The 26889-nt window shown below is 39.8% G+C and overlaps 1 protein-coding gene across 1 annotated transcript in view; it reads left to right on the forward strand.

The window, feature by feature from the left end:
- Nucleotides 1–26889, forward strand: part of KIF27 (kinesin family member 27) — a 129390-nt gene that overhangs the window by 52761 nt on the left and 49740 nt on the right. The window contains exons 7-11 of the mRNA XM_004600099.2: nucleotides 53–222; nucleotides 824–927; nucleotides 10069–10224; nucleotides 13503–13708; nucleotides 19593–19790. Coding sequence (XP_004600156.2) covers nucleotides 53–222; nucleotides 824–927; nucleotides 10069–10224; nucleotides 13503–13708; nucleotides 19593–19790 — 834 coding nt within the window. The remainder of the gene's footprint in view (nucleotides 1–52; nucleotides 223–823; nucleotides 928–10068; nucleotides 10225–13502; nucleotides 13709–19592; nucleotides 19791–26889) is intronic.

Genomic DNA, 26889 nt, shown 5'->3' on the forward strand with positions numbered 1-26889 from the left:
AACATTTTTAAAAATCAATTTTTGTTGTTGGGTGGGGAAAATTCCTTGTAAGGTCTACACAAGTCCTTCTGTGTACTCCCTGGATCAAGTAGTTGCTGGATTTCGAACACGAAGTCAGATGCTGCTGGGCCACTTAGAGGAACAAGATGAAGTCCTCCACTGCCAGTTTTCTGACAATAGTGATGATGAAGAGTTGGAAGGACAAGAGAAATCTGAAATAAGGTATGTTAAATATGGACTGACTTAATAAACTTGTGGTATAATAAAATATATAAAGATTTTAAAGTTAAAATGTATGTTTTTTTTTTTTTGGAGTCACACCTGGCAGTGCTCAGGTCTGCTCTTGGCTTAGTGCTTAGCGATCACTCCCGGCACTGTCGGGCTCATGTGCGGGAAATCACACTCAGGGCCTCTCACATGTGGAGGAAGTGCTGTGCCATGGAGCCACATTCCCACCCATAAGGTGTATTTTTAACATTAAATTGGCATAGGTAGATTTTTCTAATTGAACTACCTAACGAAACAAGTATTTGAATGCAAGTCATCAATCTTACAATGGAAAAAAAATTGGTTTTAGAGCCTTTAGGTTCCTTGGATTTAGTTTTCAGAGAGAATGGTTTTGTATTTCCTGTCTCTGCTGCCACAGTGGCAACAAACAGCTTCCTACGGCCTACTGGGACCTAGCCTTTTATTTTAAATAATATTGCAAAATTTGTATCTTGTAGAATTCCTACATTTTAAGGAATTTTTGACACTTGAGAACAGACTAGAAAAGACCAATCAGACAAGTTACCTTTGAATCCTGACTTATTTTTCTTTTTAGGCCTACAAGTCGCTCATGGGATCAAAAGCCAGGCTCTGTTTGTTCTCTTGTTGAACTGAACGATATTCAGGATCAAACACAAAAGTCAAGTTTGGGGAATGAAGGTACGCAGACTTTCTCAAGTAATGTAGATTAGTAATCTTCACAAGACACATCTCTCTTCAGCAAATTATTTAACAAGCATTTAGGAATTCTCAGAGATGGGATCTTGTTAGGACTGCTTCCTGGTTGGTAGCATTTCCTTTAAATTCTTTGTATGCTAACTTTATAATTTTATATGTTTTAGAAAACTTAGTAAAATTCATTTCTGTAGATAAATTCAGGATCATATATTATGGGCTGTGGTATAAATATCTATAAAAGGAAATTTATATGCCAACCTGAAATAATATGCATTGTATGGTGGTGACTTTACAATATGTCTCCTGTAGTTGGTGGATTGTTGCATCACTGTGTCACTGGTGCATGTGGCCGCCCTTTGTGGCATGCTTGGCATAGAGTCACATTAGTCTACCCGGTTGCCATCATGTTCCAGTACACAGTTGATCAGTTTTGTTTGTTTGGGGGCCACAATCAACAGTTCTCTGGGGCTTCTCCTGACTCAATGCTTGGGGGAGCCCCCAAGCAGTCTAGGGGTCAGGCGGCACCAGGGGTCCAGCCAGGTCTCCTGTATGCTGAGTATGCACTTCTACCCCTGAAGCTATTCCTCTGCACTGAAGAGAATTTTATGCATCTAATTACAGTTTCAAAAATGTTTATTTTGGGCCAGAGTGATAGTACAGTGTGTAGGGTGTTTGCCTTGCATGCGGCCTGCCCAAGTTCAATCCCCCGCACTCCATATGGTCCCCTTAGCACTGCCAAGGAAGGAGTCCTGAGCACAGCCAGTTGTGGCTATTCCCCCCAAAAATTTTATGTTGTGAAAACTATTATGATAGGATATTTAATTTTGTTTGTGGTCCGGGGATTAAACATAGCCTCACAAGTGGGAGGCAGTTTTTACCACTGAGTTGCATCTCCAACCCCAGGAGAGGCGATTTTTTTGTTTTTTAAAGTTGTACATATATACTTTAAAAATTTTGTTTAAACAGTGATTTTCAAAAAGTTAATCATAGTTGAATTTTAGATATTTTTAAAAAAGTATTTATTTTTATAAAGTTGTTCATGATTTATTTACATTCAATATTCCAAACCAATCCCACCACCATTATTCCCATTTTTTCCAACCACCACTCAAGCCTGCCCCAATAGCAGGCCCTAAATAATTTTATATTGCTTGTTCTGAATAGTTTGCTAAAAATGATCAAAAAGGTTCCCTTAGAAAAAAGTGTGAAGATTACTGTATCTCACCACAGAGCCATTAAGCTCTTGTATAAAATATTAATAACATGTTGTTACAGGTTAATCCTTGTGTGTTAATATTTTTTTTTATTGAGATTGGTTGCCTTCTACTTTACATCCCATCTGATGTTGTATAAGACTTCTGGTATGTCAGTGGTGTAGACTTTGAGATGTCGTGCAGCCGCAAATGTGGCCACATGCTCAAGGAATTCTAAACTTTTGAATGGGGAGATACAGCTGGAGTTAATTATTTTTTTTTGTATATAATATTGAGGTTTTTATTTTGTATTTCAGAAAATTGTAATGAGTTTTAAATATTTTAAATATTTTTTACATAAACACCAGCTTTTAGAGGCCAGAGAGATTGTAGTACAGATTCTTAGGTGCTTCCCTTGCATGCCAGAAGCACTAGTTTGATGCCCAGCACCCCATATGGTTCTTTGAGTACCACCAGGAGTGATCTCTGAACACAAGTCTAGGAGTAAGCCACCTGTGTGTACCACAGTGGAGTTAAATTTTTAACTGGAGGGCGACGTTGGGGTCTGGAAGCGTCTGTGCAGTTTATTGATGATCTCTTTCAAAGATTTATTTATGAGTCCCTGGGTCATGGCTGGTTAATGAATTTAATTGGTGCCAGAGGCCATTCATGAGCATGACTGCCAGGCTCCTGGAGAGCAGAGAGATGCGTGGGAGGTAGCCCATCTTCAACACCATAAAAGCATGGAGATTTTGCTCACAAACCCCAGATAACTGAATTCTTTTTTTTTTCACAACGTTTCATGTGATTTTTATTTGATTCAACACTTAACAACATATTTAGCTGTAAATAATTGTTCAGAAATATTAACTTTTTATTTTTCAATTTTTATTATGTTTTAATGAGATACAGTTACAGACTTAAAAACTTTCGTGATTAAGTTTCAGTCATACAGTGATTGAGTACCCATCCCTCCATCAGTGCCCATTCTCCACCACCAATGTTCCCAGTAACCCTCCCGCCACTCCCCACCTCTCTCCTCCCCCTGCGTCTGTGGTAGGCACATTCCCTTTTAATCTCTTTCTCCTTTTGGATGTTATGGTTTGCAATACAAGTACTAAGTGGCCATCGTGTTTGGTCCATAGTCTACTTTCAGCACACATCTCCCATCCAAATCAAGCCCTCCAAGCATTATTTACTAAGTGGTCCCTTCTCTATCCCAGCTACCATTTCCCCCAGCATGTGAGGCTAACTTCCAAGCCGTGGAACGATACTCCTGGCCCTTATCTGGCCCTTGGGTGTTAGTCACCCACTATGTTACTTTATATTCCACAAATGAGTGTGTTCTATGTATGTCCTTCTCTCTCTGACTCATTTCACTTAGCATGATACTTTCCATGTTGATCCACTTACATGAAAATTTCATGATTTCATCTTTTCTAACAGCTGCATAGTATTCCATTGCATAGATGTACTAAAGTTTCTTTAACCAGTAATCTGTTCTTGGGCACTTGGTTTTTTTCCAGATTCTGGCTACTATAAATAGTTCGGCAATAAACATACAAGTGCAGATGTCATTTCTACTGTATTTTTTACATCTTTGGGATATATTCCCAGAAGTGGTATTGCTGGGTCAAATGGGAGCTCAATTTCTAGTTTTTTGAGAAACGTCCATATTGTTTTCCAAAAGGCTGGACCAGTCGGCATTCCCACCAACAGTGAAAGCGAGTCCCTTTCCCCCAACATCCACGCCAACGGTTGCTTCTGTTCTTTTGGATGTGTGCCAGTCTCTGTGGTATGAGATGGTATCTCATTGTTTTAATCTGCATCTGATGATTGGTGATGAAGAGCATTTTTTCATGTGCCTTGTGCCATTTGAATTTCTTCTTTGAGAAAGTTTCTGTTCATTTCATCGCACCATTTTCTGATGGGATTGAATGTTTTCTTCTTGTAGAGTTCAACCAGTGCCTTGTATATCCTTGATATTAACCCATTGTGAGAAGGGTATTGGGTGAATAGCCTTTCCCATTCTGTACACTGTCTTTGGATTCTGGTCACTGTTTCTTTTGAGGTGCAGCAGCTTCTTAGTTTAAGATAATCCTATTTGTTTATCTCTGTTTTCACTTGCTTGGTCAGTGGCATGTCATCTCTGAAGATACCTTTAGCTTCAATGTCACAGAGGGTTTTGCTGAACATTTCTTCAATGTACCTTGTAAATTCTGGTCTGATGTGAGGTTTTTAATCCATTTTGATCTGACTTCTGTGCATGGTGTTAGTAGAAGTCTGAGCCCACTTTTTTGCATGTAGCTGACCAATTTTGCCAGCACCATTTGTTAAAGAGTCTTTCCTTTTCCCACTTTATATTTCCTGCCCCCTTACCAAAGATTAGATGATCATATATTTGAGGATGTGTGTAAGGATATTCAACCCTTTTCTTTTGGTCTGCAGATCTGTTTTTGTCCCAATACTATACTGTTTTAATTATTACCGCTTTGTAGTAGAGTTTGAGGTTGGGGAAGTTGATATCTCCCATCTTTTTTTCCCCAAGAATTGCATTAGCTATTCGTGGGTACTGGTTGTTCCATATGAATTTCAGAAGTGTTTAATCAATTTCTTTGAAGAATGTCATGGGTACCCTTATAGGGATGTCATTGAATCTATATAATGCTTTGGGACTATTGTTATTTTGACAGTGTTAATTCTCCCAATCCATCAGCAGGGGATATGTTTATATTTCCTCTTGTCCTCTTTTATTTCTTGAAGTAGTGTTTTGTAGTTCTCTTTTGTAGTTCTCCTTCACCTCCTTAATTAATTGATTCTGAGGTGCTTGATTTTCTTTTGCATGATTGTGCACGGGATTGCTCTTTTCACATCACTCTCTTCTCTCACATTATTTGCATATAGGAAAGCCATGGATTTTTGGTTATTGATTTTATAGCCTGCAACTTTAACTATACAAGTCTATTGTTTCTAGGAGCTTCTTAGTAGAGGACTTAGGGTTCTCTAAGTATAGTATCATGTCATCTGCGAATAGTGAGAGCTTGATTTCTTCCTTTCCTACCTGGATGCCCTTAATATCTTTTTCTTGCCTAACTGCCATGGCAAGTACTTCCAATACTATATTGAATAGTAGTGGTAAGAGTGGGTATCCTTATCTTGTCCCTGACCTTAGAGGGAAGGCTTTTAGTTTTTCTCCATTGAGAATACTTGCATTGGCTTGTGGTAGATGGCTTTGTCTACATTGAGGAGCATTCCTTCAATTTCTATTTGGTGAGAGTTTTCCTCATAAATGGGTGCTGGATCTTGTCAGATACTTTATCTGTGTCTATTGATATGATCATATGGTTTTTATCTTTTCTTTTATTGATATGATGGATTATGTTGATTGACTTGTGAATGTTAAACCATCCTTGCTTCCCCGGGATGAATCCTACTTGGTTGTGGTGTATAATCTTTTTGATGAGTCATTGAATATTATTTGCTAATATTTTGATGAAGATTTTTGCATCCATGTTCATCAGGGATATCAGCCTATAATTTTCTTTTTTTTTTGTGATGTCTCTGTTTTTGGTATTAGGGTGGTATGTGCCTTATAGAAGCTGTTTGTGAATGTTTCTGTTTCTTCAAGTTCCTGAAAAAACTTGAAAATAACTGGCAATAGGTCCCCTTTAAATGTTTGGAGGAAATCGCTAGTGAATCCATCTGGACCTGGGCTTTTGTTTTGGTAAAGACTTTTGATTACTGTTTCAATTTCCTTGATAGTAATAGGTCTATTCAGGTATTCCAGATCTTCTTGGCTCAGCATTGGGAGGTTATAGGAATCCAGGAACATATCTGTTTCTTCTAGGTTCTCTTGTTTGGGGCATACAGACTTTCAAAGTAATCTCTGATGATCTTTTGAATTTCTTTGATTTCTGTTGTGATGTCCCCCTTTTCATTTCTGATTCTGTTTATTAGGGGTCTCTCTTTCTCATTACTTGTAAGTCTTGCTAGTTTTTTATCAATCTTGTTTATTTTCTCAAAGAACCAGCTCTGGATTTCACTGATCCTTCAGATTGTTTTTTGGGTTTCCATGTTGTTAATTTCTGCTCTGTTTTATTATTTCTTTCCTTCTGCCGGGTTTGGGCTTCTTTTGTTGGTTTTTACTAAGGTCTTGAATTGTGAAGTCAGGTTATTTTTGTGAGCCCTTTCTTCCTTCCTGAGAAATGCTTGCAGAGCTATGAATTTTCCCCTCAATACTGCTTTAGCTGCTTCCCACAAGTTCTGGTAGCGCCTATCTTCATTCTCAGTTGTTTCCAGGTATTTTTTTTTTTTTGCTTGTTGGGTCACACCTGGTGATGCACAGGGGTTACTCTTGGCTCTGCACTCAGGAATCACTCCTGGCGGTGCTCAGGGTACCATATGGGATGCTGGGAATTGAACCCGGGTTGGCTGCGTGCAAGGCAAATGCCCTACCCGCTGTGCTATTGCTCCAGCGGTGCTCAGGGGACCATATGGGATGCTGGGAATCGAACCCGGGTCGGCTGCCTTTCCAGGTATCGTTTGATTTCTTCCTTGATTTCCTTCCTGACCCACTCATTGTTCAACATGGAAGTGTTTAATTTTCAGTGTTGGGCTTGATTATTCTTTTCTCTGTGTGATCAAAGCATAGTGGTCTGAAAAAAGTTGATATAATTTCTATCATTCTGATTCTATTACGGTATGTTTTATGACCCAGCACATGGTCTATCTTGGAGAATGTTCCATATGTACTGGAAAAGAATGTGTATTCGGTTTTGGGAAGATGAAAAGCCCTGTATACATCGATTAGCCCTCTTGCTTCTATTTCTTCCTTCAAAGCCAGCAATTGCTTGCTGAGTTTTAGTCTGGTTGATCTATCAAGAGGTGATAGGGTGGTGTTGAAGTATCTAACTACTAATGTGTTGCTACCAATGTCCTCCTTGAATTCTACTAGCAGTTGTTTTAAGTATTTTGCTAGACCCTCATTGGTTTTTATATGTTTAGGAGTGTGATTTCTTCCTGCTCTACATATCCCTTGATTATTTAAAAATGACCTTTGCAGGGCTGGAGTGATAGCACAGAAGGTAGGGCATTTGCCTTGCATGCAGCCCGAACTGGGTTCGATTCCCAGCATCCCATATGGTCCCTCGAGCACCGCCAGGAGTAATTCCTGAATGTATAAGGCAGGAGTAACCCCTGTGCAATGCCGGGTGTGACTCAAAAAGCAAAAAAAAAAAAAAGGCCTTTGCTCTTCTTCTAATCTTTTTCAGCCTGAAATCTATGTTGTTGAATACTAGTATGGCCACCACAACTTTTTTGAGGGAGTTGTTTGCTTGAAGGATTGTTTTCCATCCTTTGATTTTGAGTCTGTGTTTGCTCTGACTGTTCAGATGTGTTTCCTGTAGGCAGCAGAATGTTGGCTTTAGTTTTCTAATCCATTTTGTCACTCTGTGTCTCTTAATTGGTACATTTAGACCATTGACATTGAGAGAGATTATTGTCAGGGTGTTTTGTGCCATCTTTCTGTAGAAGTTTGTTGTGCTTGTGAGGTTTGTTTTGTCTTACAGTAGTCCCTTTAGTCCTTTTTTTACGGGTGGTTTTGAGTCTTTGAAGTTCCTGAGCTGTTGTTTATCCATGAAATAGCATGGATTCCTTTGAGTTTGAGTGCAAGCTTACCCGGATAAAGTATTCTTGGTGAGGCGTTCATTTCATTGAGTTTTTTCACTATATTCCCCCATTGTCTTTGGGCTCAGACAGTTTCCTCTGATAAGTCTGCTGTAAATCAAAGGGGTGCTCCTTTGTGATTTCCTTCTTTGACCTTGCTGCTTGCAGTATTGTGTCTCTATCTGTGGGGTCTGTCATTCTGATTATGATATGTCTTGGATTCATTTTTCATTAGGGTCTCTTTTAGCTGGCACCCTCCGGGATCCTTGGATCTGTATGCCTTCATTCTTTAGCTCTGGGAACTTCTCAGTGATGATATCTTTATTTATTTATTTATTTATTTTTGTATTGAGTCACCATGTGGAAAGTTACAAAGTTTTCAGGTTTAAATCTCAGTTATACAATGCTTGAATACCCATCCCTTCACCAGCGCACATATTCCACCACCAAGAATCCCAGTATAGAGCTCCACCCTGCACCCCCACACCCCTAACCCCCCTACGCCCCTAGCCCCCCACCCTTACCCCCCGCCTGTGTAACTAATAAATTTCACTTTACTTTCACTTTGATTGCATTCAATATTTCAACAAAACTCAGTATTATTGTTTGGAGAGTCTCTCCCCTAAAGTCAGACCTGCTGAAAAGGAAGCATTAGATAATTTGTTTTCCATTGCTGAGGATGAAGAGGTATGAGGTCAAGTGACCACACTTAGTGGCCTCTCGGTTTTGGGTTTCTGTATTTTAGTAACTAAGTCCAGAGAGATATCTGCCAGAAGTTGCATCATTGCCAACTTGTACTTCTCAGTTACATTATATTCCACATATGAGTGCAATCTTTCTATGTCTGTCTCTTTCTTTCTGACTCATTTCACTCAACATGATACTTTCCATGTTGATCCATTTATATGCAAATTTCATGACTTCATGTTTTCTGACGGCTACATAGTATTCCATTGTGTAGATGTACCAGAGTTTCTTTAACCAGTCATCTGTTTTGGGGCACTCTGGTTTTTTCCAGATTCTGGCTATTGTAAACAGTGCTGCAATGAACATAGAAATACATATGCCATCTTTACTATACCTTTTTGCCTCTCCAGGATATATTCCCAGGAGTGGTATTGCTGGGTGAAATGGAAGCTCAATTTCTAATTTTTTGAGAATCGTCCATATTGTTTTCCAAAAGGGATGAACCAGTCGGCATTCCCACCAGCAGTGAAGAAGAGTCCCTTTCTCCCCGCATCCACTCCAACACCGGTTGTTTTTGTTTTTTGGGATGTGGGCCAGTCTCTGTGGTGTGAGATGATATCTCATTGTTGTTTTGATCTGCATTTCCCTGATGATTAGTGATGTGGAACATTTTCTCATGTGCCTCTGAGCCATTTGGATTTCTTCTTTAGGAAAGTTTCTATTCATTTCATCACCCCATTTTTTGATCGGGTTGGCAGTTTTCTTCTTGTGGAGTTCAACCAGTGCATTGTATATCCTTGTTATCAACCCTTTATTGGATGGTTACTGCGTAAATATCCTTTCCCATCTCAAACTAAGAAGCTTCTGCACCTCAAGAGAAACAGTGACCAAAGTACAAAGTGATGATATCTTTAACTGTTGCTACTTCATTGGGGTTGCCTCCTTGTCCTTCTGGTACTCTGATGATTCTTATGTTGTTCCTCTTGAATTCATCTCCTAGGTCTCTTATTCGCCCAAGTGCTATTTTGAGGTCTTTTTTCATTATATCTTGTTTCCTGCAGCTCATCTTCAAGCTCACTGATTCTTTCTCCAGCTGTTGTCATTCTGCTGTTGAGGGCGCCCACTGTGTTTTTAATTTTGTCTACCAAATCCTTTATTAGTGACAATTCTGTTTGTACCTTTTTTGTTTCTGTTCTCATTTGTTCCTCTAAATTCTTGGCTGTCTGTTCCACTGTTTCTTTCATGTCTTCCTTTAATTTACTGGATGCCTGTTCCACCGTTTCTTTGAGCTTGTTGAACATCCTCAACATTTCATCTCTGAATTCTGGGAACAGGATAAATAACTGGCTACTCCAGAGGCCATGCCCCCTGCTGCCACTGTACCTGTGGGGGAGTTGGTGGCAGCATTGGTGCCTGAGCTAGTAAAGTCCCACTTCTGACAAAACAAGCACTTTACCACTGAATGATAACTTTTTTTTTAACAGACTTTTGGTAAGTTGTATGATTCTAAAAATTTGCCCATTTCTTCTAGGTTAAAGAAATTTGCATATACATGCTCACTGTTTCTTTTATTTTAAAGACTTAAAGATTGACTGCCTACGGGAGAGTCAAGAATTAAATATGCAAAAGTTAAGGAACTCAGAACTAAAGCTTACTGAAGCTAAACAAAAAATGAGAGAACTTACAATTGACATCAAGATGAAGGAGGATCTGATTAAAGAATTAATAAAAACAGGTAATAGTATTCTGTGAACTAGGTTTTATAAGGAAAAGTTTCTAAAATGCTTCTGATGTTGTGATGTTTGCCATAGTTTTGCTGTTCAGGACAGTTCACTCTAGTATGGAGTTTGGTATAAAATGATGCGCTTTAGAAGTGATACATAGATGTTAATTTCCCTGAAGCTTTGTTGTATTGGAATTTCATTGTCTAGAATATTTTTGTTTTGTTTTTTTTTCTTTTTGGGTTACACCTGGCAATGCACAGGGCTTACTCCTGGCTCTGCACTCAGGACTGAACACTCCCTGGCAGTGTTCAGAGAACCATATGGGATGCTGGGAATAGAACCGAGGTTGGCCGCGTGCAAGGCAAAACGCCCTACCCGCTGTGCTATTGCTCCAGCCCCTCATTGTCTAGAATATTTTAACCACTGTGAACTCTGCTGTGCTAAATCTCTATGGTACATATCTTCCCCATCTGGGAAGATATCTGAATTGCTTCAGAGTCACTTAAATGTTTATTTTCAATTATATTTATTTTCAAGATACATTTTATTTTAAAAATTAATTATAAACTTTAAATTTTAAGTGTTTATATTTTTCTAAAGATACATAGTATTTATTATAGTATTTATTCTTGAGTTATCCTTTTTTGGAGGAGGGTTGGGCCACATCCTGCGATGGTCAGGGGTCACTTCTGGCAGTACTGTGACACCATTTGGGGTGCCGGGGATCTAACCTGGGCTGGTAGCATGCAAGGCAAGCACCCGACCTGCTGTTCTATCACTCTGGCCCCTTGAGAACTATTCTTTTAAGTGAGCCAAGCTGTAGCACTTCCCTTTATTTTCAAGCTTTGCTAGTCTGGGCATATCATATTTCTGCCCTCAGCTACGTTAAACTTTCCTTATCAGGCTTCTTAATTACTCCCCTCCCCAAATTTGCATGAAGTGTGGTTGCTTTATGTAGCTTTGATTATTTTGAAATCAGGGAAATAATTGAAGGAATAAGAGACACTGGAGTTTCTTTTCCTCAACTCCAATCAAAAACAGTTCTGGTCACAGAACTGAAGGCAAAAGGCTTCCTTTCCTTTAATGCAAGGCTTTAATTATACCCAGGTTGCATGAATAGCGGGATCCCAAGTCCTTTCGTTCATCATGTTCTTTTTTCCAGCCCGCCCACAGTCTGGCTATCAGCCTCCTTTCAGCCTCCTTTCCTCTCCCTGTCCCAGAGCCGCACCTCCCTGCTCTGAGAGGCCTAGATGCTGGCCGCCATCCTTGTCGTCCCAGATGTTAGAGTCTTACTGTGTTCTTTACTCACAGGCAAGGTCTGTGCCAGTGCTGTTTTCTTAGAAAAGTGTAAGAACTGATACAGGAATGTTTTGTTTGTTTGTTTGTTTTTGATTTTTGGGTCACACTTGCTGATGCACCGGGGCTACTCCTGACTTTGCACTCAGGAATCATTCCTGGCGGTGCTTGGGGGACTGTATGGGATGCTGGGAATCGAACCCGGGTTGGCTGCGTGCAAGGCAAATGCCCTACCTACTGTGCTATCATCACTCTAGCTCCTGGTTTTTCTGGGGATTTTTTTTTTGGTTGTTTTTTTGACTTGTTCTTTTGGGGGCTCTGTATGGCCTAGCTCTGTGCTCAGGGATCATTCCCGGCAGTGTTCTGGAGACCATATGGGGTGCTAGGGATCAAACCCCAGTTGGCTGCATGCAAGACAAATACTCTACCTGCTGTACGTTGCTCAGGCCCCTGATTTAGTTTAAATAGCTTCTCCAGTCCTTGGATTTTAAGGAACTGATTGTAGAAATATTTCATTGCCTAGAAATAATTTTTTTTTTGTTATTTTAGTTTTTTTTTTTAGTCGCATCCAACAGTGTTCTGGGTCTGAGGTCATTCCTGGGGATGCTTGGGGACTGTTAGTGCCAGGTATCAAACGCAGGGCTCCTACAGGCAAAGCCTAATCTCTAGCCCTTTGGCCACCTCCCTGGATTCCACTTACTTTCTTTCAGAATGCATTAGTTATTCTAGCACAGAATGTCTCACGAAACAAACATGTTTATAGATGTTTGGAAACATATCCTTGTTGTTTATTAGGTACTGGAACTTATGCAGAGAAGGTTCTTTTACTCATTAGGACTAATAGTGGCTGGAACTTTCCTACAGACCCTTGGAGATAGTTATTAGTAAAAGTGTATGTTTGTTTTTCAAAATTCTCTCACTGAAGACTTCTCACAAAGAGCAGTCAATTAGTTAATAATAACAAACAACAGTTCTAATATTAACCTCCTGTCCTACATTAATAGCTAGATTAAAATTGGATTACATCTTATAGTTAGTGACATTATCAGGGTGTGTGTGTGTGTGTGTGTGTGTGTGTGTGTGTGTGTTTCTTAGTGGTTCATAAAATATTGGTATGTTGAGCAGTTAATGAGGTCTTAGATTCTTTTTTTTTTCTGCTTTTTGGGTCACACCCACCGATGCACAGGGGTTACTTCTGGCTCTGCACTCAGGAATTACCCCTGGCAGTTCTCAGGGGACCATCTGGGATGCTGGGAATCGAACCTGGGTCGGCCACGTGCAAGATAAATGCCCTACCCACTGTGCTATCTCTCCAGCCCCCGAGGTCTTAGATGTTGTGAGAATGGTCTTGGGCCAGATGAGAGCTCCTAGCTCCAAAGGCCAGAGCTCAGGCTTGTTGCCCAGGTCCTTGGTTGGGTCCTGGGCACTGCATTGCCCCAAGCACTGCTGAGAGCCATCCTGAGACCACCAAAACTGAAAGGGGCAAGAAAAATCACTAACACACAAAAGATGAACCAGTGGGAAGACTGAGTGGTAACAGATGGGGGAAATCAGTAGGAATTAATGATTCAGAGGACTATAAAAAATTTACTTAATGGGAATGAGTAGGCAGAGATGGCTTTTTTGGAAACTCACTTTCCCTTCGGGGCCAACAGTGATTTCTTGGCAGACCAGCTGTCAGAGAGGGAGGTTTCTCTGGCCTGGTCCCTAGCAGTACCGGGAGCCTCCAGGGTGGCTACTGGGGATGCGCTGAGGACCCTGTGGTACAGGGCACTGAACCGGATCTGCGTTTGTGAGGAGCTTCCCCACCACACCCCGGTGGCCTTTTAATGCAGGGAGTGAGTTATATTACCGGACTGAAGATTTAAGAATATAGTATTTATTATGTTTTTGATGTTTGTTTTGTTTGTTTGTTTGTTTTTGATGTTGTTTTTAATTTTTGCTTTTCACACTTTTAAAACTCGTAACTACTACTATTATTTTTATGGTGAAGGTAATGATGTGAAGTCTGTAAGCAAACAGTATTCTCTGAAAGTAACAAAACTTGAGCATGAAGCGGAACAAGCAAAAGTGGAATTATCTGAAACACAAAAGCAGTTACAGGAACTGGAGAGTAAAGATCTTGCTGATGTTGCTTTGAAGGTGAAATTGCAGAAGGAGTTCCGTAGGAAGATGGATGCCGCAAAGCTACGGGTCCAGGTAATTTTCTACATGTAATTGAGAAAAATATTCTAAGATGCTCTGCTTTGGAGGGCTCTATACTTAGCTATTAAAAACATACGATTATATATATATATATATATATATATATATATATATATATATACACACACACACACACATATATATATTTTTTTACCAGCAAGAGAAAATGCATGGCTACTTTTCAGTGTGCTGATAGACTTATGTAATGTTTAAGGTTGCTACTGTATTTCTTCATCCACATATATTACTTTATCTTTTTATCAGCATTTTTCCATCTTTTTATTTATGGAGAGAGAGAGGATGGAGAGAGGGTGAAGAGAGTGGGGAAAGAGAGGGAGAGAGAGAGGAGAGGGATGGGGAGTGGGAGGGGAGAGAGAAAGAGAAGGGGGAGAGAAAAAGAGAAAGGGGGAGAGAGAGAGGGAGAGCAAGGGAGCGAGAGAGCAAGAGACAGAGAGGGAGAGAAAGAGGGAGACAGAGAGAGGGAGAGGGAGAGAGAGAGAGAGAGAGAGAGAGAGAGAGAGAGAGAGAGAGAGAGAGAGAGAGCGCAAATGGTCGAGCACAGCTGTGTTCTGGGTTTGATCCCAGAGACTGAAAAAACAAGTAAAAGAAAATATTTGCTGTCTACACCATACTTTTGTACACTTCGCAGATTTGTGCACAATTTTCTCAAACTTTTAACATTGATATAAGAAAGATTACTAATAATAGCTTAAATACTACTACTTACTACTCATCTCGAATTTCCCAATACTGGATCTAACTGTAAACTCAGAAATAGCAACATTAATAAAAATTAGTTAGAAAGCTATATTTGGACCCATGAACATTACTCAGTGATAAAGCCATACATGTGGCCCAGATTTCAGGACAAAAGGAAAAGAATTCTAAGAATTTTTCAGCACAGAAATTTTGCGTGATAAAGCCATTTCCAGGTGCCTTTGAGGTGATCATTGATTTGTTTTTGTTTTTGTTATTTTGTTTTTTTGGTCACACCCAGCGATGCACAGGGGTCACTCCTGGCTCTGCACTCAGGAATTACCCCTGGTGGTGCTCAGGGGACCATATGGGATGCTGGGAATCGAACCCGGGTCGGCCGAGTGCAAGGCAAATGCCCTCCCCGCTGTGTTATCACTCTAGCCCCTGATTTGTTAATCCAATTATAATGAATTTGCTAGAATGTCCTACAGTTTAATTTCATTTTATAATTTTTCACTTCCAGTTTAGTATTTTTGTTTCACTGTAGTTAAGTTATAGTAAACCTATTGAGAACATTGGATTTTTTTTTTAAATACATTTATTTGCTTTCCACAAAGATGAGTATTTCCTTCATACCACCTACACGCCAAGTTCTATTTTAGGGCAACAAAGTAAAGTCACTTCTAGGGTTTTCATCGCCACTTTAAACATCTGGACACAACACCCATCCTAAAATTTTAGAACTATGATAAAATATGACCTGAATGTGTACTGTGTTAAGGGAGAATGTGCTAATCATTCATGTCACTCTTTACACTTTCTGAAATTTCAGGATACTCATTTTATGAATTTATATTTCCATTTATCAGTTCACTAGAGCAATAGCACAGCTGGTAGGGCATTTGCCTTGCATGAGGCCTACCCGAGTTCGATTTCTCTGCTGCTCTCGGAGAGCTGGCGAGCTATGGAGATTATCCCACCTGCACAGCAGAACCTGGCAAGCTACCTGTGGCATATTCAGTATGCCAAAAACAGTAACAACAAGTCTCACTGTGGAGACGTTACTGGTGCTCACTCGAGCAAATAGATGAGCAACGGGATGACAGTGATACAGTGATTTATCACTTCACTTCATTGAGTCTTGAGATCAACTTAATTTTTCAGTGGAGGTATCATAGTTTACAATATTATTGAAGTTGTTAATTAGCAGTTGAGAGCTACTACACCAGTCCTTCCACCAGTGTTTTATGATCGCTCCATGATGGAACATTGACACATAGTTCCTTTTTTCACATCCTGACTCCTTTGTTAAAATTTTTGGACCACATCTGACAGTGCCCAGGCCTTCTCCTGACTCTCCGAGCAGGGGTCACTCCTGGCAGGGCTCAGGGGACTATATGTGGTACCAGGGATCAAACCCAAGTCAGCCGTATGCAAGGCAAGCGCCCTACCAGCAGTTTTTCTAAGATTTTTATATTTGTCATATACATCTGTAGTTTGTCTTGTTTGTAAATTTAACAAGGATTTTTACACTTTCTATATCTCACACTAAAATGATTGCGAGTAAAAGACTAAAGGATTATAGTTTGTGAATTGTCTTGTTCTTGCTGTTTCTTGTGTCTTTATTTTTTAAAATGAGCTGACTTTCTGAATATAGTGTTGAAAGGATACAGTGTTGAAAGGATACACTGGAAGGGAATAGACTGCTCTGGTCCAGTCTAGCCACAGGCATGCACACTTGGGCATTCACTGTGCAGTGTTCTGGATTTCTTTCTGCCATCCTTGTTCTCTAAGAGTACTGATAACGTGAAAAGAAGACACATCTGATATAAGCCCAGCAGAAACACCTTATACATCAAAGGACACAGTATTTATATGTATTTGAACATACTTCTGTGCCTTTGACATATCTATATCCTTGGGGATGTGAATAAAATACCTAGCAGAGATGATCAGGGACAATAGTCCTTATTCATATTTATAGTATACATCAGTATATACAATGTATACATAACAAGGTTTTTGTTTGTTTGTTTTTGGTTTTTGTGTCACACCCAGCAATGCTCAGGGGTTTACTCCTGGCTCTGCACTCAGGAATTACCCCTGGTGGTGCTCAGGGGACCATATGGGATGCTGGGAATCGAACCGAGTTGGCCGTGTGCAAGGCAAACGCCTACCCACTGTGCTATTGCCCCGACCCCTACATAATAAGGTTTTTATGTGCATCATTTATTTGAAGTGAGGGTCACTTTTTAAAAATTGTGGTTTAGGTAACATGGTTACCACAGTGTTTTTTTGTTTTTGTTGTTGTTGTTTTTGTTTTTGGGCCACACCCGGCAGTGCTTACTCCTGGCTCTACAATGCTCAGGGGTTTACTCCTGGCTCTGTACTCAGGAATTACCCCTGGTGGTGCTCAGGGGACCATATGGGTTGCTGGGAATTGAACACCTTTCCTGCTATCATATCTGTCCCCCTGTTTATGGCTTTTGATGTAAATGCAGCTCCTATCTCATCCCTCCACCAGTGTGCCCAGGACCCTCCAGTACTGTCCTCTATTACTTATAATCTACCTTTCATTTTTCCACCTTTTCCCAAGTGTGGGTACTTTAACCCTGTTTTTAAAATTAGTAAATGAAAAAAAAAATTAGTAAATGAGGGTTTAGAAAGGAAAAAAGCTTATTTAGAAATACACATAGTGTGATGTCTATACTACTTGTCAATATGTTAGAAAATATTGAAATGCTAGTATTTTAATTAGTGAACTGAAATGATTTCAATTTTAGAAATTAAAATTCCTTTTTTTTGAGCCCAGGACTTCTCAAGTACCCGGCATGTGCTGTTCTACTGTGCTACACCTTCAGTACTTAAAACCTTTTGTTTTTAAATCACCCTGGCAGTGCTCAAGGCTTACTCCTGGCTCTGGGCTCAGGGATCACAGCTGGCTATTCTTGAGGGAGTACTTGTGGTGGCAGCATCAGACCTAGATCACCTGTCTGCACGGCAGACTTTACCTTTATATTATCTATCCAGCCCCTAAAATCTTTTTTTTCCCTTGGCTCACTGCTCAGCATTACAGATAGCTGGTACCCAGCCCACCACGGGAGTAAGTCCGAGGCCTACGGTGTGGCCTAAAAACAAAAATAAGGGGCTGGAGAGATAGCACAGCGGGTAGGGCGTTTGCCTTGCACGAGGCCGACCCGGGTTCAAATCCCAGCATCCCATATGGTCCCCCGAGCATGGCCAGGGGTAATTCCTGAGTGCAAAGCCAGGAAGTAACCCCTGTGCATCGCCAGGTGTGACCCAAAAAGCAAAAAAAAAAAAGTAAGTTAAAATAGTGCTTATATCAGTAGCTTATTGCCATGATAAAGTGATTATAGTTTATATTCATTATAATAACTAAATTATTTTGTTACTAAGAGGTAATATAAAATGCTAAGGCACACAATAAAAGTCTAATTTGTTTATGTATCTGGTCAGTAAAAAATTGGATGACTGGTATTTTATATTTGTGAAATAATCTCTTTGAAGATGTTCACAAGACGTTGGTGCTACTCGAATATACTTATAGCTAAAAGAAATTTTATTTAAAACAATTAAAATATACTGGTTAGGGGCTGGAGCAATAGCACAGCAGGTCGGGTGTTTGCCTTGCACGCGGCCGACCCAGATTCGATTCCCAGCATCCCATATGGTCCCCCGAGCACCGTCAGGAGTAATTCCTGAGTGTAGAGCCAGGAGTAACCCCTGTGCATAGCCAGGTGTGACCCAAAAAGCAAATATATATATATATATGTATGTATATATATATATATATATATATATATATATATATATACTGGTTAGTCACTCTTGGTGAAATTTATCAGTTCTGATTATCTTATCTTTGGTAGATAAGATAATTTAGGCTAATCATGGAGTCAAGATCACAGAGTAATTACTGTGTCCCAAGAAAGAGCAGATCTATGTCAAAAGACTCCTAAGAGGAGCTGGAGTGGTAGCACAGCAGGTAGGCGTTTGCCTTGCACCCGGCCTAGCATCCCATATTGTCCCCCAGCACTGCCAGGGGTAATTCCTGAGTTCCTGAGTGCATGAGCCAGGAATAACCCCTGTGCATCACCAGGTGTGACCCAAAAAAGCAAAAAAAAAAATAGATATAAAAATAAAGACCTCTAAGATAAGGTTTTGGGGCAGGGGGAAAGACATGTCGAAAGCAGCATGAAGCAGCATACAAAACATATACATGAAGATCTTTGTATACATATAAATTGCAATATAATTATTTAGTAACTTGATTAATTTTGTCAGGAAGCAGTACAGGGAGATTCAGTATCTGTAATTTAAAAAACATAAGTTTATTTTGTTGTTTTAATATTTTGTCTGTATATATTTAAAATAAAAGGAAAGAGCCTGACCTATTATTGTGCAAATTTATTCTAAGAAAATTTTATTTTATGTGGGGAGTTTCAAGGCTTACTTCTGCCCCTCTGCTCAGGGAACCGAATGGGGTGCCAGGGATCAAGCCTGGGTCCTGTGTACAAGGCAGCCCCCTGCCCACTGTCTAATCATTCTGACTCTTCTAGAAGGTTGTTTTTTTTGTTTGTTTCTGTGGTGCCTTTAGGGTATTCTAAGTATAGTATCATGTCATTTGCAAATTATGAGAGTTTGATAACTTGTTTTCCAATTTGTATGCCATTAGCTTCTCTTTTCTTTGTCCAACTGGCTGGGTTTTCCAATACTGTTCTAAATTGTGGTGGAGAGAGTGGGTAGCCTTGCTTTGTGTTGATCTTGGCGCGCAAGTCTTTCAGGTGTTCACCATTGAGTGTGATGTTAGCTGGATGCATGAAACCCTACAACTAGCAGTATTGAAAGTCATAGTAACTAAAAAAAAAATTTAAGAGATCACATTTATTCTGTTTGGTTGTCAGGCATCAGGAAGCCTCATCATTCTTTTTATCTGGTGAAAAGTAGGATAATTGTCCAGTTACAAGCATAAATGTTTTCTACAGAACTGCATAGAAAAAAAATGGGTTTCTACAAGTACATGCAAAAAATGTATAAAATAACCATGAACCTATAAAAAAAAACCTACAAAAATACTTATGCTTCCCATTGAATGTAAGAGGTATTTACTTGAAGCTAGTGAGATGCAGTTTTTATTTTGAAATATTTCATATGATTACAGGTCTTACAGAAGAAGCAACAAAGTAGTAAGAAATTGGCATCACTGTCAATTCAAAACGAAAAACGTGCTAGTGAATTGGAACAAAATATAGATCACATGAAATACCAAAAGGTACAGCTGCAAAAAAGACTCCAAGAAGAAAGTGAAAAGAAGAAGCAACTGGATGCAGAAATTAAACGGGATCAAGAAAAAATCAATGTAATGTCATACTTCTCTGCTAAGCATAATATGAAATGTTAAGTGGCTCTGAGATGACGGATTCCAGGATCTTGGCCCATTTGGGTTTTGAAAGTAGCAGCCTTGGCTTCTCCTGGGCCGCTGTCCTCATTGCCAGTCAAGGCTGTGATGTCCTGAATAAGATCTGTAAGCCTTTGTCTGTAAGTGATGATCCAATTTCTGTATCTGACTTTTTAATTTCAGATACTTAAGTCAAAAACTTAAGTAAGATAAAGCCAACTTTCTAAGTAGAAGCTAACTTTTGAGTATTATCGTCCATATTTAAGGTGCTTTGATATGCATTGTCCATGTGGCCACATGGAAGAAAAGTACAAGATTAAAATGTTGTACTTTTATAACATTGTACTTTTTTAACCCTCTCATTCCCAGTTGCAGAGAATTCAGGGACTTGTATGATATAGAATGATGGGGCTGGGGAGGGACTAGTGGTGTCAACCTGATGCTGGCCAGGCTAGCATGGGTTCAAATCCCAATGTTCAGTTCCTTACAGAATTATTTATTTTTTTAGTTTTTAATTAATTAATTTGCATTTTTTGGATTACACCCAGTGATGCAGGGGTTACTCCTGGTTCATACACTCAGGAGTTACTTCTGGCGGTGCTCAGGGGACCATATTGGATGCTGGAATCGAACCCGGGTCAGCCACATGCAAGGCAGACGCCCTACCCGCTGTGCTATTGGTCCAGCTCCCAGAATTGTTTATTAATAAAAATCATTTACCATTTCTGACTGTTCTATTTTTACCTAAATTAATCTCAGTCATACTTCCTTTATAAGGCTTTTTTGAAACATAGGATGATAATGACAGCAACAGTAGTAACTAAATTATCTAACACTACCAGAAATGTAATGTTAAACTCAAAGCAAATAACATAATTAGTATAATTAGAAATTCTCTAGTTTTCTCTGGGGGAGAATATAATCTAATCTCAGACTTTAGGAAATAATCAAGAATTTAGCATGGAGAGTAAGATATAGTTCACTGGATAGGAGCGATAGCACAGAGGGTAAGCACTTGCCCTGGTGTGCATCTGACCTGGGTTCTGTCCCCACCACCTTGTATGGTCCCTTAGCACAGAGCCAGGAGTGAGCACTGAGCTCGGCTCAGACCTATCATAACTGCCCCTGTCCCCAGAGAAAATATATAATTCACCAGTTTTATGGGGTAAGTCAGTGGGTTTGGGACTAGGATTAATTTATCTTTAAAAACTTAAAATAAATTTTATTGGTGTACGATCTCATTTGTAACTCCAGCACTGCATACATCACCAATGTCTTCCCTCTCCCACAGTCCCCAGTATCCGTCCCTTTCAACATTCTCAGACCTGCAGGCTCAGTTCTGTGGATCAGTTATCCAGTTGTGTTGCCTTTGCCCTTTTGTTGTTTTCTTGCTTTATCTTTAAGTTCCACATATAACAAAGATCATTATTTCTCCTTTTTAAATTTTATTATTTTTTTGTTTTTTATTTTTATTTTTTGCTTTTTGTTTCACACCGGGCAATGCACAGGGGTTACTCCTGGCTCATGCACTCAGGAATTATTCCTGGCAGTGCTCGGGGGACCATATGGATGCTGGGAATTGAACCCAGGTCAGCAATGTGCAAGGCAAACACCCTACCTGCTGTGCTATCTCTCCAGCCCCATTTTATCCTTTTTTTATCCTGACTGACTTCACTCAGCATTATTTTCTCTGACTCCATCTATGTTGAGGCATGATTTGGTCTTTCTTTTTTAATTAATTTGATTTTTAATTTCCCCCGTACATTTTATATAAATATTGTGGTTTACAAAGTTGTTCATGATGACTTGTTACAGGCACTCAACCTTCCAGCATCAGTCCCATCATCATTACACCTTCCTTCCACCATTATTTCCAATTTTCCCAACTACCCCTTAAGCCTATCCCCATAGCAGGCCCTCAATAATTTATTTAATATTGCTTGTTATCAATAATTTCTGAAAGAATGATCAAAAAAATGTTTCCTTAGAAGAAAGTTAGTGAAGATTGTTGTATCTCACCTAGAAGCCATTAAGTACTTGTGTAAGAGATTACTAAGATATTGTCCTAGGTTAAGCCTTCTATGTTTGTATTTGGTTAATCAAGATTGGTTATCTTCTATGTTATATCTCATCCAATTTGGTGTGCTACTACTGGTTTATTAGTGTTGTAGACTTTGAGATGCTGTGAATGTGGCTATGAGCTCCAGGAAATCCAGAATTTGTTAATGGGGTGATATAGCTGGATTGGAGCGATAGCACAGCAGGTAGGGCGTTTGCCTTGCACGCAGTCGACCCGGGTTTGATTCCTAGCATCCATATGGTCACCAATTGGTTATCTTCTATGTTACAGCTCATCCAATTTTGTTATAGTTCATCCAATTTTGTGACCAAAGTCTCCAGGCTTTCACAGAGTCAGGAATGGATGGCCACTCCCATCTCCCTGTTCTTCTGGAAGCCTGGCAGTCATGCCTAGGAACTACCTCTAGCACTGTGTAAGCTCATCAACAGCCATGATCCAGAGACTCACAAATCTCTGAAGAGAGAAACAGACTGCAGGGATGCCTCCAGACCCCAAAGTCACCATCCAGTTAAAAATTTAGTTCCAGCTGTATCAGCTTATTTAAAATTTTAGAATTCCTGGAGTTTTTGCAGGTGCTGTAAAAATCTCATACTGTACACCACTGATGTGCTGAAAGTAGCAGATCACATTTGATGAGGTGTGGAGTGGAAGGCAACCAATCTTGATCCAATATATATAGTATATAATATGTAGCATATACATACATGTATAGCACAGAAGCCTCAACCTTTAACAATATGTTGGTGATCTCTTATACCAGAGCTTGGTGGCTTCAGAGTAAGCTATGGCAATCTTCATACACTTTCCTCTAAGGAAACCTTTTTGGATCATTTTTAATGGATTGCTCATAGCAAGCAATGCAAAATAAATTATTTGGGATCTGCCTTTGGGTCAAGCATGGGTGATAGTGGGAAAAATTGAAATAGCAGTGGTGCTAAGCTGTAATGGTGGTGGGATTCGTGTTGAATATTAAATATAATAAATTATTATGAACAACTTTATAAAAATTTAAAAATTGAAAACAAACTAAAAATCCTCATTCCCAAATTTTCAGCAGATTGTATTTTCATCAAGGTCCGTCCCAAGACAGTGGAGTACAACTTGGGGCCTGGAGGCGATTTTGAATTGCGGAAGCAAGCAGCTGCCGGGGCTCTGCTTGGGCGGGCACCAGGCTGACCCACCCCACTCTGGTCTGCAAGCCTTGTGTAGGTGCAAGATTAACTGCAACTTTTGATCTCGTTCAAGATTTATTTATGGGTCTTTGAAGCAAGGCCAATAAATGAACTTGTATAGCTGAGCCAGAGGTGGTCTGTGGGCATGGCTCCCACATATCTACCTTTGGGTTGTTTAATTTCTTTCTTTTTTTTTTTTTTGGTTCAGTTTCTTAGGAAACTTGGTCCCTAGTTGTTGGGGTGCAGCCAGAGGCACAGTGGCACTTTTGTGGTATTAGGAAGCTTGAAGGCACCATCATGCTGCTGGTACACTCAATCTGTGGTTACAGGTGACCTGCTGACAGCACCACACCCCCTGGAGTTAAATCTTTAACTGGGTAGCAGCTTTGGGGCATGTGCGTGACTGCCAGAGTTTCCAGAAGTACAGGAAGTTGTGAGGCTGGTAGTCCATCCTGATTCCGTGAATGTTGGAGATTTCAATCACAAAATCCACATACCTGAGTTTTTTTTTTTTTTTTTTTTTGCTTTTTGGGTCACACCCAGCGATGCACAGGGGTTACTCCTGGCTCTGCACTCAGGAATCACCCTTGGCGGTGCTCAGGAGACCATATGGGATGCTGGGAATCGAACCCGGGTCGGCCGCATGCAAGGCAAACGCCCTACCCGCTGTGCTATTGCTCCAGCCCCCACATACCTGAGTTTTTTAGCAGATTAATTTCTTAGATGAATCTCCAGCAGTGGAATCAAACCAGGAGAATCATGATTGTGGAGTGTGGAGATTTTTGACTGCCAGGACTCTATTTGGGTGGTTCCTGGACTGACCCACCCTACTCTGGGTGCCCCTGATGACTCAGCGTTGAATGGGTATCTGGGAGAGTCTTCTCAATTTCTCAATTTGGTATTTTCTTAGAGCTTAATTTTCTTAATAATTCTATGATTATATATAAATATTTTATATATAGGTCTTGAATATGAGCCCTTTATCTAATGTAATATGTGCAAACACTTATGTTTGTTTTGCTAAGAAAGAGCATTTTAATTTAATGCCACCCCATTTATTTATTTTTGTGTTTGCCTCTGTGGTTGTCTCCTTAAAGACACCTCTGCAATGGATATCCTGGAGAGTTCTGCTGATGTTCTCTTTAATGCATTTTATTGATTCTGGTCTAATTTTGAGTGCTTTACTCCAATTAAAGTTTACTTTTTCTCTGTTTTTTGAGGCTTACCTGGCAGTGTTTAGAGCTTACTCCTGGCTCTGTGTTTAGGAATAACTTTTAGCAAGCACAGAACCATGTGGAATATAGGAGATTGAACCCAGGTCTGCTGCTAGCAAAGCAATGCCTCGCCCATTATACAATGGCTCTAGCACACAGAGTTTTTGTGAATGGTATGAGGTTTGGTTCTAATTTCTTTTTACATGTGATTAATCCAATTTTCCCAGCACAATTTATTGAAGACTTCCTTTGTTCCACTTCCTATATATTTATCTTTTTTGTCATAGATTAACTGTCCATAATTCTGGGGTGTTAACTAATGGAACAATTCTGTGCCATTAGTTTATGGGTCTAGCTTTAGTACTGCACAGCTTGGTTTATTATAGCTTTGTAATATAGATCAAGGTTGGGAATGCAATATCTCCCATCTTATTTCTACTTAGGATTACTTTGGCTGTTCATTGAATTATATATCTGAACATAAAACTTTCAGTAGAGTTTGTTCCGTGTTTTTGAAGAATGTTATTGGAAATTTAAAATAGCTATTGCATTGACTCTGTATAATGCTTTGGGGTAGGACAGTCATTTTGACAATTTTGGTTCTTCCAATCCATGAAAAATGGGATATCTTTCTATTTCCTGGTGTCTTCTGTTTCTTTTAGCAATGATTTATAGTTTTTACTGTATAAGTCTTTCACCTCCCTTTTTATGTTGATTTCTAGGTTATGTGATGTTTTGGGCAGTATTTTGTGAAGGAATTATTGTTGTAATTTTTTTATAATTCATTATATGGATGTAGGAATGCCACAGATTTTTGCGCATTGATTTTACAACATATGTAATGGAGCGATAGCAACAGCAGGTAGGGTGTTTGCCTTGCACACAGCCAACCCGGGTTCGATTCCTCCACAGAGCCTGACAAGCTACCGAGAGTATCCTGCCTGCACAGCAGAGCCTGGCAAGCTACCTGTAGCATATTCAATATGCCAAAAACAGTAACAACAAGTCTCACAATGGAGACGTTATTGGTGCCCGCTCGAGCAAATCGATATACAACAGGTGGACAGTGCTATAGTGCAATTTGCAACCTGCAACCTAACTTTCTTGTTTATTATTTCTAAGAGGTTTTGGTGGAGTTTACTTTCTTGATTTATTATTTCTGAGGGTTTTTTCTGAAATCTTTAGGGTTTTCAATGTGTATTATTGAGAATAATAGTGAAGTAGCTGCAAATAATGATGTTAACTTCTTTTTCAATTTGGATCCTTTGATTTTTTTAATCCTATTTCTGCAGCAAGGACTTCCAATACAGTGTTGAATAAGAGTGGTGACAGTGGAAATATGTGCATTGTGCCCTATCTAAGAGGAAAGACTTTCAGGTTTTCCCCATTGAGTATAATATTGGCTCTGAGTTTCCATAGATGGTCATTACTATTTTGTATGTTCCATCTATCCCTATTTTTTGAGGGTTTTTGTTGTTGTTGTTGTTGTTGTTGTTTTTAACATAAATGAATGGTGGATCTGATCAGAAGGTCAGAAGCCTTCTCTGCATCAATTAATACTTCTCAGTTTTTTTTCTTTGTTGATATAGTATTGCACATTAATTGATTTGCATCTATTTAACCATTTCTGTAGCCCTCAGATGAACCCCACTTGATCATGGTGTATAATACTTTTATTGCTGAATTTGGTTCACTATGATGTTTTTGAGAATCTTTGCATTGATGCTCACCTGGGATATTGGTTTATAATTTTCGTTTTTATCAGTGTGTTTTTGGTATTGGTGTTTTGCTTCTATTGCTTCATAGAAGCTGTTAAAGAAGATTCCTGTTTCATCCGTAATTTGGAAGAGCTTGAGGAATATGGGCACTCAGTCTTCGAAGTTTTGGTAAAACTCAGCAGTGAATTCATCTGGATCTGGTCCTTTGTTCTTAGGGAAATTTTTAATTGATGTTTGTTTCTTGAGATTGGTTCATTCAGGTTTCTGTTCATTCAATCTTGCATGATTTTAAGAATTTGCTCATGTCTTTTAGGTTCTTGAACTTGGTGGTATAAAGTTGTTCATCGTCACATCTGATGAGCTTTTGTATTCCTGAGGTGGTGTTGTAGTTTCTTCCTTGTCATCGCTCTCCAACTTTGTTTGGGATCCTTCTTTCCCTTTCTGCCCCCTGCCCCCACCAGGTTTATTGCAAACAGAGGTGGGAAGACTGCTCCTTTATGAAAGATAACAAAGGGCTTCGCCACCCAAGTCTCAGTCTGCAGCAGGTCGTCTCCCTGACAGGCTGGTCTCTCAGGCTGCCACACAGGATCTCAGCCCCAACTCTAGTGCACACTCCCAGGGCCCGACTTGACCTCCCCCAACCCCCAGGGCCTCTCCTGGGTCTTCAGGTGCCTCTGGCTGGACCCTGCTGCTCTTTGGGAGCCTCGCCAGCTCTCTACTTGGCTGCCAGGGGAGCTGTCTTCATCGGGCTCTCACCCACTGCTGGCGGTTCCTTCTTCCTCTCCCTCTCCCGCCCCTGCCCCCTCACTGCTCTCTCTCATAGCTGAGGGTTTGTCAATCTTGTTAAATCTTTCAAAGAACTACTTCTGGTTTCAT

The sequence above is a fragment of the Sorex araneus genome, chromosome 1, assembly GCF_027595985.1.
Source record: "Sorex araneus isolate mSorAra2 chromosome 1, mSorAra2.pri, whole genome shotgun sequence".
Taxonomy (NCBI): Eukaryota; Metazoa; Chordata; class Mammalia; order Eulipotyphla; family Soricidae; genus Sorex; species Sorex araneus.